General features: G+C 45.8%; 1 protein-coding gene across 4 annotated transcripts in view; it reads left to right on the forward strand.

Moving 5' to 3' along the window:
• The window catches only part of MAPK8 (mitogen-activated protein kinase 8), a 50865-nt gene that overhangs the window by 18484 nt on the left and 15084 nt on the right, over positions 1–17297 (forward strand). For 3 of the 4 annotated variants that reach the window (XM_083146050.1, XM_083146054.1, XM_083146052.1), the window contains exons 3-7: positions 4883–5012; positions 5376–5434; positions 5693–5831; positions 9669–9834; positions 15307–15378. In XM_083146050.1, the coding sequence (XP_083002176.1) occupies positions 4883–5012; positions 5376–5434; positions 5693–5831; positions 9669–9834; positions 15307–15378 (566 nt within the window). Of the gene's footprint in view, positions 1–4882; positions 5013–5375; positions 5435–5692; positions 5832–9668; positions 9835–10791; positions 10864–15306; positions 15379–17297 lie in introns of all 4 variants that reach the window. The other variant, XM_083146051.1, reaches the window with a different exon arrangement.

The raw sequence follows: 17297 nt of genomic DNA on the forward strand, positions 1-17297 counted from the left end.
GGGCCTCCTCCTCGAAGATACTTCAAGTCGGCCCTTCCAGCCTCATTGGAGGATCAGGCGCTCCTTCAGGGGGCCATTCAAAAGCTCCTCTTGTCCGAGGTAATAATACCCGTACCAAGACAGGAACAAGGTCAGGGTTATTACTCAAATCTGTTCCTTGTCCCCAAACCAGATGGTTCAGTAAGGCCCATTTTGAATTTAAAGTCTCTGAACCCCTCTCTGCAGGTGTTCAAATTCAAAATGGAGTCCCTCAGGTCGGTGATTGCCTCCCTGGAAAGAGGGCTGCTGTGGACGTCAAGGACGCCTATCTACACGTCCCAATTTGGCCTCCCCATCAAGTCTTCCTAAGATTTTCTGTGGGAAAGAGCCATTACCAGTTCCAGGCGCTACCTTTCGGGCTGTCAACTGCCCCGCGCGTCTTTACCAAGCTCATGGCAGAGATGATGTTCCTTCTCAGGCTCTGGAGGGTAAATGTCATACCCTACCTGGACGACCTGTTGATCAAGGCAGGTTCGGAGGAGGCCCTGAGAAGTGCGTTAGCTCTGACGATGCAGGTGCTGAGGGAACACGGCTGGATTTTAAATATACCAAAATCCTCGTTGATCCCGAGCCGGAAGATGGTATTCCTGGGAATGACTCTGGACACGGAGGAGCAGAAGGTGTTCCTGCCGCCCGAGAAGGCTTCAGCCTTGCAGGACTTGGTAAGAGAGGTTCTATCAAGTACTTGGGTCGCAGTGCACCTGTGCCTGAGGCTCTTGGGCAAGATGGTTGCTTCCTTCGAAGCCATCCAGTATGCCAGGTTCCACTCCAGGATTTTTTCAGCTGGACATCCTCACGAAGTGGTCGGGATCCCCTCAGCAGATGCACAGAAGGATCTGCCTGTCTGCACAGACCCGAATCTCCCTTCAGTGGTGGCTAGATTCGGCGGGTCGCTGTTTCCAGATACAGGACTGTTTCCAGATACAGGACTGGGTCCTGATCACCACGGACGCCAGCCTTTTGGGTTGGGGAGCCGTGATACAGGGAGTTCGCCTGCAAGGCCGTTGGTCTCCGATGGAAGCCAGGTTGCACATAAACAACCTGGAACTGAGGGCTGTTCAATATGCCCTCCTACAGGCGGAGCCTATGCTGCAGGGCGGTACAGGTCCAGTCGGACAATGCAACTACGGTTGCTTACATCAACCGCCAAGGAGGGACAAGGAGCATGCCCTGTATGAGAGAAACCAACAGGATATTCTCCTGGGCAGAACGCCATGTAAAGGCCCTGTCGGCAATATTTATTCCAGGAATCGACAACTGGGAGGCGGACTGCCTCAGTCGTCACGATCTCCACCCCGGAGAGGGGGGACTCCACCCTCAGGTGTTCCAGGACCTCGTAGATCTTTGGGGGCTCCCTCAGATCGACCTGATGGCCTCTCGGTCGAACCACAAGCTGGACAGGTACGGTGCCCGGACCAGGGACCGAGGAGCAGCAGCAGTGGTTGCCCTGACTTGGACATGGGACTTCCAGTTGGTGTACCTGTTCCCACCGCTACCCTTGCTGGCAAGGGTGCTAAAAAGGGTTCGGCACCAGAAAGTAGAAGCCATTCTAGTGGCTCCAGACTGGCCTCGAAGGGCCTGGTACGGGGACATTCAGGCCATGCTGGTAGAGGACCCGTGGCGTCTTCCTCAAAGAGAAGATTTTCTCCTTCAGGGACCGTTTGTCTTCCAGGACTTACCGCGGCTGCGTTTGACGGCCTGGAGGTTGAGCGGCAGATATTAGGCCTTAAGGGCCTGCATCCCTCTGTTATCACAACCATGACGCGTGCCAGGAAACCAGTCACGGCTTCTCACTACCATGGAATCTGGAAGAAGTATATAGCCTGGTGTGAAAGAAATGCCTTGCCGCCAGCGGTATTTCGTCTTAACAATTTGTTAAGATTCTTTCAAGCAGGTTTGGATTGGGGCCTTCGGTTGGGATCCTTGAAAGTACAGATCTCGGCTCTGTCAGTATTCTTTCAGAAGAAACTGGCGCTGTTGCCGGAGGTCCACACCTTCCTGCAGGGGGTGCTGAGGATTCAGCCTCTTTTTGTGCCACCTACCGCGCCTTGGGACTTGGATATGGTCCTCACCTTTCTCAAGTCTGCCTGGTTTGTTCCCTTGGAACAGGTGAAATTAAAACACCTTACTTGGAAGACTGTTGTCCTTTTGGCCCTTGCCTCAGCCAGGCGTGTGTCTGAGCTTGGGGCATTGTCCTGTCAGAGTCCTTACCTAGTGTTCCACGAGGATAAGGCTGAACTCAGGACCAGGCCGCAGTTCCTGCCAAAGGTTGTGTCCGCCTTCCACTTGAACCAACCCATTGTGGTTCCTTCCAGCGCGGTACATCCTGATATTCCACTTTCCTTGGATGTGGTGCATACTCTTAAGGCGTATGTAAAACGCACGGCTAGACTTCGCAAGTCGGATAGCCTGTTTGTTTTGTAGGATGCGCAAAAGAAGGGTTCTCCTGCATCTACCAGGACCATAGCCCGTTGGATTCGTTGCACCATACAACAGTCCTATGCATCGGCTGGTTTGGCCCTTCCCCAAGCATTAAAGGCCCATTCCACCAGATCTCTTGGGACCTCTTGGGCGGCTGCCCGAGGTGTCTCGGCCATGCAACTGTGCAGGGCCGCAGCTTGGTCGGGGAGTAACACTTTTGTCAAGTTTTACAGATTTGACACCCTGGCCAGGGAGGATTCCCAGTTCGGACAAGCGGTTTTACAGCAGACTCCGCACGTTCCCGTTCACGTTATATATATATGGACCTTCTCTAAGGTTTATTGGTGATCCCAGAAGTGTTGTTATGGTTCACCTACTTTTGTAATTTTGGTTTGGGTGTGCTGTGAGAATCTCACCACAATTATTGTTCACATACCTCCTCACATAGCTCTCCTTCGGCACAGTTTTTCATTAACTGACTAGTGGAGGGAGGGTAGAGAGGAGGAGCCAGTGCACCCACACTAAAAGCTTTAATGTGCCTGTCTCTCCTGCGGAGGATCTCTACCCCATAGTATACAACCCAGTATCCCATATGGACTACGAGAAAAGGATTTACCGGTAGGTACCCAAAATCCTATTTTTAGGTATATTTTTTTTGGTTTGTGAAGCAGTGGTCCTCAACTGCAGTCCTCAAGGCGCCCATCCGTCCAGGTTTAGAAATACATTACCGCACTACATTATGATATTGTGTACAGTTTCCCAGTGAAATTGTCTGCAGTGAAATTTGTTCATTGGGTGAACTTTATAAATAAAAACCAATGTTTTCCATCAGATTTGATTATCTTTATATAGAATTGAAAACTGCTCAAATATGTTGAAGGAAAAGGGGATCGAAAAAAGAGGCAAAGGAACTTGTAAGTTAAATGTGTATTTAACACCTCGAATAATGGTCTAAGGCGTCCTGTTATATCGCACAAGCCTGGGATGGTGAACCTTTGGCCGTACAGCTGTTGCTGGAGTACACATCCCAGCATGCCCTGCAACGGTTTTAGCATGACTGAATAGCAAAACTGCATCAGGGCATGGAATGCCAGTAGCTGACTATTATGAGAACTTGGAAGCGCTCAGTGTACGGTGTCAGAGAAAAGGTGCAGCACAGGAGAAGTCCCGGAGGCCTGTGTGAGAGAAGGTGACCAGTTAGAAGGGACAGGAGGGCATCGAGCAGAAGTTTATGGAGAGAAATATGGAGATTTTACACACTGCTCATAATAAGTTAAGATTATTATTTTGGTACTTTCCTAGCAGGGTGCCCAGTACGCATTTAGCGTACTGGGCTATTCTCCATAGTGAAATTGCATTGCATCGGATCGCACGGCGTATTGTACATATTAAGTGCACAGGAGTGCTTATACAATGAAATATCGCATGGGATCGGAGGGCACCATAGATGGGGTGCGATCCGATATTTCATTGTAGAAGCACCCATGCGATGAGATGTGATGTGTGCTTACAATTGAAAGCACCTACGGCATTGTTTTGCGTCACCTCCACTATCGACGCCACCCTGAAGTGTGGCGAGCGCAGCGGAACGCGGCCTCCGATCTTTTCATACCCCCACTATCCATGTCGGCGTGGAGTTGATTTAATAAAGTGTGGCGAGCTACCGAGCCCGAAGCGTGGCGAGAGCAGCGAGGGGACGCGGATTACTTTACATGTATAGGCGCATAGCGTGCCCATTATTCGATAGCCTCCTCCTCCGTCTGAGGCAAGCTAAACATATTAATAGATGCAGCCATTTCATAAACTTGCGATAGTTCAGCAGCAGCTCTAAGGGAGCTTCCAGTCCTGTCAGAAAATCACCTCAGAATGATTTCTGAGGTGATCGGACAGGGAGCGTTACTGAAATCGCATCTTATGCCACTATAACGTCATGTGATGCGATTTCAGTGCGGTACCGCACGTACTGAAATTGGGCGCCCTGCTAGGAAACAAGTACCTTTGGTTTTACATTATGGGGGTGGTTATGGTATAGCGTATCGAAGCTGTCTAGATAGACCATGTTATGGTCGTCCAGTTAGACCGCCTTAAGATAGATAACCGCTTCTAGATTGACCATAACGGAAGTAAGCGATGGGAGCCTGGTTGACGGTCACATATTCAGTATGAGTTTTTCACGTTTAATCCCCATTTAATTCTTTATCACTCCCCTTTTATATTGTTATTCTGGCCTCTCCGCTGCCATATTATACACCCAGCCTGGGTTTTTTTCATTGTATAGTAAGATGACTTATACGGCTGTTCTTCTTTGAGGGAATGCTTCTAGGTTTTGTTCACAGAAGCGTGTATTTTGCTGTTCTAGAAACTGGCAGAATTTCTTCTTCTTCTAGATGATTGATGTACTATATTCTGTGCTTTTCCACAGTGCCGCATACGACAGTGTACTAGAGAGACATGTTGCCATCAAAAAGCTGAGTCGGCCCTTCCAGAACCAAACCCACGCGAAGAGAGCGTATCGGGAGCTTGTGCTCATGAAATGTGTCAATCACAAGAATGTAAGTCCCACGGGTTACAGCAAGCAATACGAGCCCGCTTTGTATTGAAATAAGCGCCACCTATTCTCAGGGGCAATTCAGTTCTGACCATATTGCTGGGGCCTTGCAACTAGCAGCATCACAGATGTTCCCTCACATCCCATAGGGCAGGAACATCTGCAACGAGGACTACCGTTAAGTTCCGCAGTGTGGGCAGCCTCACATCATTCAGAATTTAATTGCCCCTCTAAGTTTTAGGTTATATTGCAACCCACTGTGGGGGAAGCCATATACAATCTCTGTGCCATCTTTCCAAATATCTAGTGCGAAAATGACTTTTTTTGTAATTTTTTTTATTTTTTATTTTTGTTCTTGTTTCCTCAGATAATTGGACTCCTAAATGTCTTTACACCACAGAAATCCCTGGAAGAATTTCAAGACTTGTAAGTTTTGCATGGCTTGTGTGGTTGGACAATACACACCGTGCCTTCATAAATAGAATAATAAGAAGACACGGTTTCTCCCTCCTGTAGTGAGAATGAAAGCATACTCCCTCATTGAAACTTCTTGGTGACCCATAGGGCCGATGCTTTTGGTTTTCTCTCCATGTTTATGGATAACCAATGTTTTTTTGTGCATTTTTTGAACCCAAAACTTTATTTAGCAGCTACAATTTAATTTTTTTTATGGGTCTCTTCAAGGTACATTGTGATGGAGCTTATGGATGCCAACTTATGCCAAGTTATACAGATGGAACTGGATCATGAGCGAATGTCCTATCTACTGTACCAGATGCTGTGTGGCATTAAGCACCTACACTCTGCAGGGATCATCCACCGGGTGAGTCACATCCTCACGGTGTAGTTTTAGCGTGGCGGTCTTTTGAACTTAAAATCCATATGCCACCATATCCATCCATCCATTGAAGCCTGATAAGTCGCATGTTTAAACAACTTCTAGCATGTCCCTGTCCCTTGCTTGTAATTTAATTTGTAACTGTCCCAAAGCTCTGTCTTCCATTAGAATATCAAGGGCTTGTTATTAGCAACATCATCCTATTAGCAGTGATTCAGAACGTGATATCTGGCCAGGTTTCCCGGTCACGCTATGAACCAGATTGTCTTCCTAGATATGTCAGTCTGGACGGCTGATATTTCCCAGCGTCTCACTTCCCGCTTACAGTAAAGCTTTTAGCTCTTCTGTTCTCCTCTCTGATTGTCTGAACAATTGCGTGGTCCTGCCCGTACAGCCCGATCTAGGCTGCGGCTCTTCTGCATCCAGTCCTAGGACGTGTTAAGGCTCCCATACATCTGCACTATACCGTATATTGGGACAATGCCCCGATCCACCGATGGCTGGTTTGTATAGTAAACCTGTTAAAAATCCAGTTCCTGACCAATTTCAGGCCAGAATCTGGTATTTCTGGCAGGGTCGGCCAATCGCCTATTACATTAATGGGGGCCTTTACTCTACCTAGAGTATTGCTTAACTTTTCGGAGCAGTGTATTGGCATCCGATCCTGTAAGCCACCTGGGAACTTCCTGCATCGCATGCGGTCCTTCTACATGTGATAGATCGCATGCAATTCCCCCGTTCCCTGCTGCACGTCAGGGGGCCAGGTCAGAGATGATACGTGCTGCACGTAAACTCTCCGATCCAATGTGCGCAGGACCACGCATCGGATGTCAGAACCGGTCCGATTTGGACACTTTTCACCTGATCCGTCGGTATCAGGTGAAAACAGGCCAAATCAGACCTGTGTATGGGCACCTTTTACCTATATGCAGATAATGTGGCCTATGACAAACTCATGTAAAATAAATGTGGAACATATGCCGGTTGAACTGGCGTTTTAAAGCTCTCCAGGCGGCTAATGTTCTTGCATATATGAGTTTATAGCTTTTGGAGGCCAGGCTAAAAGCCAGCTTCTCCTGTTGTGTATATTAACCCATTCACCTTCCTGTCGAGATTGTTCCTTAGATCAGCTGATTTTATTAAAAACTTTATTTGTTTTGTGGACTGCAGGGTGTTTGTGATATTTATCCTACAGACCATTTTCTGTCCCAATACTACTATTTCTGATTCTCTCTTTTCCTGTCTTTGATCTGTACTGAAATGAAGCAGGGCCTTTACATGTCCCAGTGTGACAATGTAAAAAATACATCCTCTGTATCTTTCCAGTTTTCAACATACGTTTCTAACTTAAATTACAGTTCTTTGTCATAGGTTTTAAGGAAATAACACAGGCTTTTAATTTGGAGTTGAGGGTCGAGTAGCGAATACCCGGGGATGGCGGGATCCCTGGATTTTGCCCTAAAATTGCCGGGGTTTGAATCCTGGGATTGGAGTTTCCAATCCCCGGGGTTTATGGATTAGACTGCTCATGCACGGTCTAATGTTGGGCGTGGTCTGAGCACGCGCTCAGACGCTGCTCCTGTCTCTGGCCGTGCGGCTATGCACTTCGTGACCTGATCGGCTGCTCTGCTGCTCCTGACCGCACCACCAGTCCTCTTAATGTAAGTAAATGTGTGGGGGCAGCCGGTTTGGGGAGACTGGGATTAAAAAATTCCCCGGTATTGGAATTTCCTAGTTGCGGGGAATTATCAGAAGAAGTTCCTTTTACAAAACGGTGTCGGACTTGGCTTGTCCCGTCCATGACAACTGAATTTAGTGATATTGTGTTGGGTATAATGGAGGATTAAAAACTATACTTAAAAAAAATCACTTCTTGTTAGGCACTTTTGCATTTTACATTATTTTTTTCCGGAGGTGGGGGTGTTAAGTACTTCGAAAGGGTTTAGGTGGCGGAGTACCAGGGTTAGGCAGTAGCGGGGAGGGCAGTACATATACTTAGGAAGGGATTAGGTTTAGGTGGCGGAGTACCAGGGTTAGGCAGTAGCGGGGAGGGCAGTACATATACTTAGGAAGGGATTAGGTTTAGGTGGCGGAGTACCAGGGTTAGGCAGTAGCAGGGAGAGCAGTACATATACTTAGGAAGGGATTAGGTTTAGGTGGCGGAGTACCAGGGTTAGGCAGTAGCGGGGAGGGCAGTACATATACTTAGAAAGGGTTAGGTTTAGGTGGCGGAGTACCAGGGTTAGGCAGTAGCGGGGAGGGCAGTACATATACTTAGGAAGGGATTAGGTTTAGGTGGCGGAGTACCAGGGTTAGGCAGTAGCGGGGAGGGCAGTACATATACTTAGAAAGGGGTTAGGTGTAGGTGGCGGAGTACCAGGCTTAGGCAGTAGCGGGGAGGGCAGTACATATACTTAGAAAGGGGTTAGCTTTAGGTGGCGGAGTAACAGGGTTAGTCAGTAGCGGGGAGGGCAGTACATATACTTAGGAAGGGATTAGGTTTAGGTGGCGGAGTACCAGGCTTAGGCAGTAGCGGAGAGGGCAGTACATATACTTAGGAAGGGATTAGGTTTAGGTGGCGGAGTACTAGGGTTAGGCAGTAGCGGGGAGGGCAGTACATATACTTAGGAAGGGATTAGGTTTAGGTGGCGGAGTACCAGGGTTAGGCAGTAGCGGGGAGGGCAGTACATATACTTAGGAAGGGATTAGGTTTAGGTGGCGGAGTACCAGGGTTAGGCAGTAGCGGGGAGGGCAGTACATATACTTAGGAAGGGATTAGGTTTAGGTGGCGGAGTACCAGGGTTAGGCAGTAGCGGGGAGGGCAGTACATATACTTAGGAAGGGATTAGGTTTAGGTGGCGGAGTACCAGGGTTAGGCAGTAGCGGGGAGGGCAGTACATATACTTAGAAAGGGTTAGGTGGAGGAGTACCAAGGTTAGGCAGTAGCGGGGAGGGCAGTACATATACTTAGGAAGGGATTAGGTTTAGGTAGCGGAGTACCAGGGTTAGGCAGTAGCGGGGAGGGCAGTACATATACTTAGAAAGGGGTTATGTTTAGGTGGCGGAGTACCAGGGTTAGGCAGTAGCGGGGAGGGCAGTACATATACTTAGGAAGGGATTAGGTTTAGGTGGCAGAGTACCAGGGTTAGGCAGTAGCGGGGAGGGCAGTACATATACTTAGGAAGGGATTGGGTTTAGGTGGCGGAGTACCAGGGTAGGGCAGTACATATACTTAGGAAGGGATTAGGTTTAGGTGGCGGAGTACCAGGGTTAGGCAGTAGCGGGGAGGGCAGTACATATACTTAGGAAGGGATTAGGTTTAGGTGGCGGAGTACCAGGGTTAGGCAGTAGCGGGGAGGGCAGTACATATACTTAGGAAGGGATTGGGTTTAGGTGGCGGAGTACCAGGGTTAGGCAGTAGCGGGGAGGGCAGTACATATACTTAGGAAGGGATTGGGTTTAGGTGGCGGAGTACCAGGGTTAGGCAGTAGCGGGGAGGGCAGTACATATACGTACTAGACCCCTGTTGGGATTCCCTCCATCAGGATGCTGGTCATCTGTATCTATCCCATTTCCACTTTATACATAGAAGCTGCTGATAATATACAGTAAATCAGTCCTGCCGATGCAGCAGACACCTTGAAGTGTTCCCTATATTCTATTTTATGTTTCTATTTTATGCTGGTAAAGTTTTTGACACATTTGCATTCAAGAATATTCTGTATTGTTTGAGTCATTCATTTGTGCTGTAAAATGGGCACTGTGACAGAAATGACAACATATGTTACGTAGACCAATACTCTTTATTTTTTATTTTTACAGGACTTAAAACCAAGTAACATTGTAGTAAAGTCTGACTGCACCCTTAAGATTCTGGACTTTGGCCTTGCCCGGACAGCGGGAACAAGCTTCATGATGACCCCTTACGTTGTTACCCGTTACTACAGAGCTCCGGAAGTGATCCTAGGGATGGGATACAAGGAAAACGGTCAGTCTCTTCCTCCTCCCCCCTCATACACATACGCACCTCACATCTCTTTGAGTTTGCCATCCCCGGTCACTTTTATGTTTCCATGACGCCGTTCATAAGTGTGAGCAGGCTGTTACATCAGTGGAGGTGTTTCCGCAGTCTCTAGTCTCTCAGCAGTTGCATTATTTATGTGATCATCAAACAAAGAGGCAAAAAGTGACAAAGTGGAAGGTCATATCGCACCAGCCAATCAGCTGTGCTTGAAAAATGACAGCAGCTGATTGGCTGGTGCGTTATCCTCTTCTAATTTATCACTTTACCAGGCTTGATACATCTGCCTCAGATTGTTTCACCTTCTAGACCAGTGTGTGTGTATACCCCATTGATTTAAGAACCGCTATTCTCTTTGCACATGGTCAAAGAGATGGCAGCCTATAGCAAGTGGCAAGTAGCCAGGGTTTCCGTCAAGTACAACTTTGTTAATAGTGGATTCCGGAACAATTCATAACTTGTTGACAGTGATGCACATGTGACCACTGTCTAGTTTACATGGAGATCCTTATTCATTACCATTGTGAAGCTGACCTAAAATGACGCCTCTGTATGGCAAAAGTGGCTGCAATGCATCATGGTAATGTCTATAAAACTTTGAGCCTAGATGTTACAAGAAGCCTCTAGCAGGATGCCACACCTGAAGCACAGCACTGATCTCTCCATTAACCCTCTGGTTATGTTGGCAACATATGGACCTGTAGCCAACACAGGTTAATGTTCAGCTAACCTCTCTGCATTGCCCTGGGCTCCTCCTGTCTTTTTTTCATGCTGACCTCTCACCTTTTCCAGGTTCTGCCGCACTTGGCTGTTCACTTGTTTTCACTGACACTTCTCTCTCTTTCTCTCGCTTCTGCTTTTTTTGTTTTTCCTCCTTCTACCATCTATTTCCCCCTCCCTCTCCTTGTGCTGTCACTCTAAAAGTGGACTTGTGGTCGGTGGGGTGCATTATGGGAGAAATGATATGCCACAAGATTCTCTTCCCGGGAAGGGACTGTATCCTTGCGCACTTAAAAAAATATATGGTTTGACAGCTGGGAGAGCAAGTGAATAACTTCCTGTGCGTGACTTGGTTCATCCATTCTTCAAATACCAATGTTGACTAATATTTTCATAGAACTATTGCCTCCCGGGACCAAACAGTGATTTTAAGTGACAAGTGACTTATTAATATGGCTATAATCTAATTATATTATAATTATAAATGTATTAAATCTGCCTTTTTGCTTTTGCAATTTAAAAAAGCAGTTTATAGATTTACAGCTGTGTCCTCCATACAATTACAGCGTCTACACCGCCATACAGTGCAAAACATCTGGTGTGACTGACTGAGATGCTCTGGGAGGTGGCTTTAAAAAAAAAAAAAAAAAATCAGCTAAAAATGTCAGTATCTCTCACATTTGTTATATAAATTCAAATAAAAAAAGTTGTGTAAAAAAAGATAAAATTTCCTATATAAGGTAAATATTACAGGTCATTATGATGAATACAAATGGGTACTTGTGGATTATCACGGCTCCCATCGCATGCCATATATATGGCATGCGATTGGATGCGATTTTTGTCCGTTTTTACCGTTTTTTTACAAAATCGCATGCGTTTTTTAACAGAAAAGCATCCAAATGCATTGAAATTAGTATCAAACATGTTCAATGGGCCCCAAATGTCATTTTTGAGGCTGTACCACCCCCACTATCAACGCAAACCCGAAGCGTGGCGAACGCAGGCGGTACGCATCCTACGACCTTTTCATACCCCCACTATCCACGTCGGCGTGGAGTTGAGAATAGAAAGTGTGGCGAGCGGACACCTGTGAAGCCCGTGAGGGGACGCGTATACCTGTGAAGATATCAGTGTCCCCTCGCTGCGCTCGCCACGCTTTGGGCAAAATGACATTTGGGGGCCATTGAACATGTTTGCTACTAATTTCAATGCATGTGGATGCTTTTCTGTTAAAAATCGCATGCGATGCGATTTTTTTTCCCGTGCGATGGCCATCGTGGGAGGCGTGATACTCCACAAGTACCTACAAATGTTTGCTCTGCAATTTTCCGAGCTATTTTGACAAATTCTCTTGGCACTCCAAAGCTGGGTATTCATTCTGGGATTCTGACTGTGGGAACGTACTGATGGTCAGAATCCTGGGCCATTTTCTTCCGATCAGACAGGACCTTGACAGCCGGAATTCCATGTTCTGAGTATCAGAAAGTCCGTGGATTGGCGAAAAAGTCAATGAATTTGACACTGCTGCCATTTCCGACAAATCGGATCCTTATTTAAATAAAGTCAGATCTAACTTCCTTCAGTGCTGCTGGCAACTGCAGCATTCAACAGGCGAATTCCGTTATTTCCGCTGGGGGGAAATGACACAGATTGAATACACCCCAAAGGGTAAAAACTTTTGCATCTTATTCGCATTGCAGATGAAACAAAACACAACTCAAAATGTACTAGATGCAACTGGAATTGGAACCCTTCCCAAGTCACAGATGAAGCACAGCAGTACCTGAGCGACTGCTGCATCATTTGTACAAAGCTTGGAGAGAGCAAATGTCCGCTCCTGTCAAATATCAGAAGCTTATTAGTCAGTATTTTATCTCTCTCCCAGATTCGATGCCTCTCACCTACAGAGGGAGTAGATGTATGATTCAGTGAGCCAGAGGAGAAGTGACCCATGGCAACCAATCAGCTGCTCTGTGTATAATTATATATTATGCAAATTATAGATGTTACTACAGTGCTGATTGGTTGCCATGGGCCACTTCTCCTCTGGCTCTCTACTCCCTTATCACTGCTACATACATCTACCCCTCAGTCACCCACCGATGTACAAATCAAATTGATAAACTCAATCTAGCAAAGTCGTTTAGTTGCTCCCATTAGTTTTATTTCTGCATTTTGAGAGACGAAGGCAGTCTCAACAGATGAGTTGCACGGGCGCGTTGTCGCTACTGAAACCACAGCATATGCGGACACATCTGTACATACAAATACATGTAAAATATGTTACTACTTGTGTTTCCTAAGCCATTGTGCCATCATGAACCATGAAATCACTTTTCACTTTGATCCCTGGAGATTTATGTATTTCTGGATAATCTGATTCAAGTTAGATAAAACGACAAGCTTGGATTTTGGGAAAAACTGTTTTAGATCACAGATCATATGCTAAAGTATCGGCATGATAAACTAAAAACTCCAAATAGCAAAACTGAGCATGCTAATACAGAATTTTAGGTGCGCATTCATACCCCCCAACAGGAGATTAAATGTTTTCATATCAGTCCTTACCCTACATTTTCTCCTATGCAGTGTGAGCTATCTGTGACGGTGTGAGTGGTCTTTCTTAAATGAAGAAGGGCTAGATGTATCAAGCTTTAAAAACTGATAATACGGAGAGCAATCAACAGCCAGCCAATCGGCTCCTTACCTGTCTTTTTTCAAAAACGACTGTTAGGAGCTGATTGGCTGACAGTCTCCTGAATGCTTCGAGGTTCAAAAATCTAGTTGCCATTCCCACTGTCACGGCTGCAACCAGCTTAAGCCAACGGCACACAGTAAATTGTAAGAGAACCTGAGGTGTTTTACACACTAGTACAGTGATGGCTAACCTTGACACTCCGGCGGTTGTTGAACTACACATCCCAGCAAGCCCTGGTACAGTTTTACTATTTGGTCATGCTAAAACTAACGCAGGGCATGCTGGGATGTGAAGTTCAACAACAGCTGGAGCGTCAAGGTTAGTCATCACTGCACTAGTATAAGACATCAGATTCTTTTTGGATTTGTATAACGTAGTAATGTAGATTTTACAATATACTGTGAATCTGTTCTCATCACTGGCATTAGCTCTTGCCAACAAAAAGATTTTATTTTTTCTCCCCCGATGACCTGTTCTCAACTGGTAAAAGAGAAAAGGTACCGTTTTCTGTCAACACTGTTATTCCCCCAGTACCGCTGGTAATGGGCCGGCACTGTCCGCAAGGGTGAGCGGGGAGAGCAAAGCATTTGCATTTCTGTGTTCAAGCTAATTGTGCTGCTGCATCAGCGAATGTAAATTCACTTTAGAAACAGAGTGTTAGCTTCAAAAAGCAAAACCACTGCCGCCAACCGCATGGAGCGCCCATTGTTAATTGACTGCAAACTTCAGCCGTGGTCGTTAGATATTAGAGTGATTGTGGTTGTTAGACATAGGTGATTGCCATGTGGTGTTTTTGCTGCTTTTTAACATACTAAGTTAGGTAGGAGCATTGAATATACCTAGCTGAGAGAGAACATGTCCTTATTCATTTGCTTTTTTAAAATGCTTTAGATGACATCAAATACAACTTTACAATATGCATTGGACTACTAGCCAGGTTTTTCAAATAATTTTTTACTCCGATCCACAAGTTCTTCCTTCCAACAGGTCATGTTTTCAGTTTTTCCTTTTCGTTATGCACAGGTCATTTTAATCCGTTTGCTTGTGGCCTGATTCAGATCTGTTTGCTGGGCCCAGCGATCAGGTTACACGTAGCCTCAGCCAGAGTTGTACCCCACTCCTGCGCATGGCTGCGAATACATTTGCAGACCTGCACACGGGGAAAACCATTCGCAATCACTCACCATTGAATAGTTTTCCCCTTGCTCACAGCCACCATGATAAGTCTAGACTTACTCAGTGCTGCGATGACCGTGGCGGGGTGATCCGGGGCAACGCCACCATGCCGCCCACAAATTGCCGCCGGCTATGAATAACCTTGCAATTAGCTGCTGAATCAGGCCGTTGGTCTGTAATTAATACAACAGACAAAAACCCTAAAAAACATGGCCTGTTGGGGTTGGTTGAGAATTGCAGTAGACAACCCCTGCACTGGCCAATTCCCGAGCACTTTGGTAGTTACAGAATATTTGGTACACCCACGGAGTAGTTTACTTTGATAAATAGTGTTGGTCACATCCCATAAATGATGGTAGGCTCATCATCCAGCGAACCTCTGATGGGTAAAAGGGACAATGTGTGATGTTGGTGACCACGAGGACCGCTACGCCCACACTTTGCAGTTTACGAACGTGAAGTAGCAAATGATGGCTTAGCAAAGCCAGACGTTCCTCCATCCTGTAATTATAGCTTGCTAATCAAATGTAGTCCAGCTAATTGTACCTAATTTAGTATTTAACGGTTCAACAAATGTTATTAAATTATCGATGCCAAAAATTATCCATAGAACTAAAGATTTGAATTTGTTTCTTTTTGCAGTTTTATAACTTAATAGATGTCAATAGTCACCTATCAGAGTAGATTAACACGGTTGATGTCTGCAGCCAAGTGACAGAGCTTTCAGTGTAAATTATGCATTTTATTTGGTCACTCTTCCTCCTCCCTCCCCCTTCCCCCTTTTCTATCTGGTGCTCAGTATAAGGCTGCTCCCTGCTAATTGCCTTACGTTCTGTTTTCAGTTGACATTTGGTCAGTGGGGTGCATCTTGGGAGAGATGATCAAAGGTGGTGTGTTATTCCCTGGCTCAGACCGTATCCTTCCCATTGGCTCTTACAAACCACGGTTCCCCCTCCCCCAAACTAGGATACTAGGCTGTACCAATGATTACATATATCAAGTTATTCTTTACAGATATCAAGTTGCTCTGTAGGCTCACTTCCTCCCATGCAAAAACTATTTAATGATGATGCAATAGTAAGTACAAGATGAGATGTGAATGTATGTATTGCGGCTTCACTGCCCAGGTTTAATATGTGCTCATTTGCTGCAAGGTGCGTTGAGTGAGCAGAAAGCACAGCGTCGCCTCCGTGTTTGTGATGCAACAGCATGTAAGGGCCCACTTGGTACATTTTTGGGCCATTGATAAAGACTTGTTTGGTCATTCACTTGCTGTTACCCTTTCTCGATGACCATTGGAAAGGTATTGTGTTTAAGAAAGCAGCTTATTGCAGCAGTCCTGCTTTGATGTAATATAATCCATAATTTGGCTGTCTGTAAGCACCAGTAAAGACATTGGTTCTGGGGACAAATAGCCAGCCTGTAGGAAATGTATTGAAACCATGACTGCGACCCATTCTTTGCCCAAGGCGTATTTGTCGCTACACAATACTAGCGACACAAGAAAAATAGTGAGGAAATCGCTTTATCAGTCTGTTGGGATGTTACTGAGCCAGTGGGACATTCTCTGCACAGAGAATCTCTACTGGGCATGTGTGGGATGGCGAGTTACGTTTGGCAGTAAAGAAGATCAATCCTGTACCCATAGTGTTTTGTCCCATGCCCAGTTAGCAGTACAGAGTTGGTGGCCAAATATTTGGACCAATAATCTCTCATGGCCAATTATCCGGTTTTGATAACATGTCTTCAATTAATTTCACCATTCATTAGTCAATTACAACCTCACTCAGGACCACCAACCTCATGTTAAATAATTCCCCCACTCTCCTGTGGGATAATCTAGTGATCGCTCTCAGAGGAAACATGATTGGAGATCTAGCTGTGGTAGGACAACTCTCAAACAAGAATAAGCAGCAATAGAAGTGCCCCCGATATATATCACAATGGAAAATAGAGAGAGAACTCCAGAAACCATTTTTCCAGCCATAAGATTGAGACAGAGTAAGTTCTGGATAAGACTACAAGGATGTTTCACAGTCGGACGGGTCCTCTTCCTGTCTTATGAAGCCATTTGATGCACCACAGAATGTTTGAATCCTGTCCATGGTGGTAAATACTCAGGAGAGTACAGGCTTTTATTGAAATCTTGGTTCGAAAGCCAGATGGATTCTTCTGTCCTATCCTCAGTCTTTGGAAGTTTAAACTATTTCTTTGCTTTCAAATATTTCGGATGGGATCAATTTGTTCCATCATGCAAGTTCTTGAACGAGGGGATTTTATGGCCTCTTTGGATATTCAAGACTCATCTTTATACCCTCGTTCATCCGTATCACCAGCACTATCTGGGCTTTGCTGCACTATCCATTTCCTCGCCCTACCTTTCAGACTCTACTACTCAGTGTCTTTACCAAGGTCATGGTGATTTTATGGTGGCCCAAGTCAATCTCCAGGGATTCCACATTCTGGCCTCCCTGGACTATCTTATACTCATGGCTCAGCCTCAGGAAGTTTTGCAATACCACCTGCAAATAGCTGTGGTCTTTGTTGCACCCATATGGCTGACTTCATCCCAGACCATGCTTCATCTGGGGATGATCTTGGACTCCAGAGTCCAAATTATTTTTTTTCCCAGGAGCACATTGAAGGATCTCCAGTCCCTGAGCAGTGATTTCCTCTGCAGACAATGCATGGTCTTGATACTTTTTTTTTTTGTGTGCGAGTTCTGGACAGTAGATGGTCTCCTATTTTGACATGGTAAAATATAAGGCCTAATTCCACTCCAGGCCATTACAGATTGAAATGCTAAGGCCTCTCCATCTCAAGTAACACCTGA

The sequence above is a fragment of the Crinia signifera genome, chromosome 6, assembly GCF_055691185.1.
Source record: "Crinia signifera chromosome 6, ASM5569118v1, whole genome shotgun sequence".
Lineage (NCBI taxonomy): Eukaryota > Metazoa > Chordata > Amphibia > Anura > Myobatrachidae > Crinia > Crinia signifera.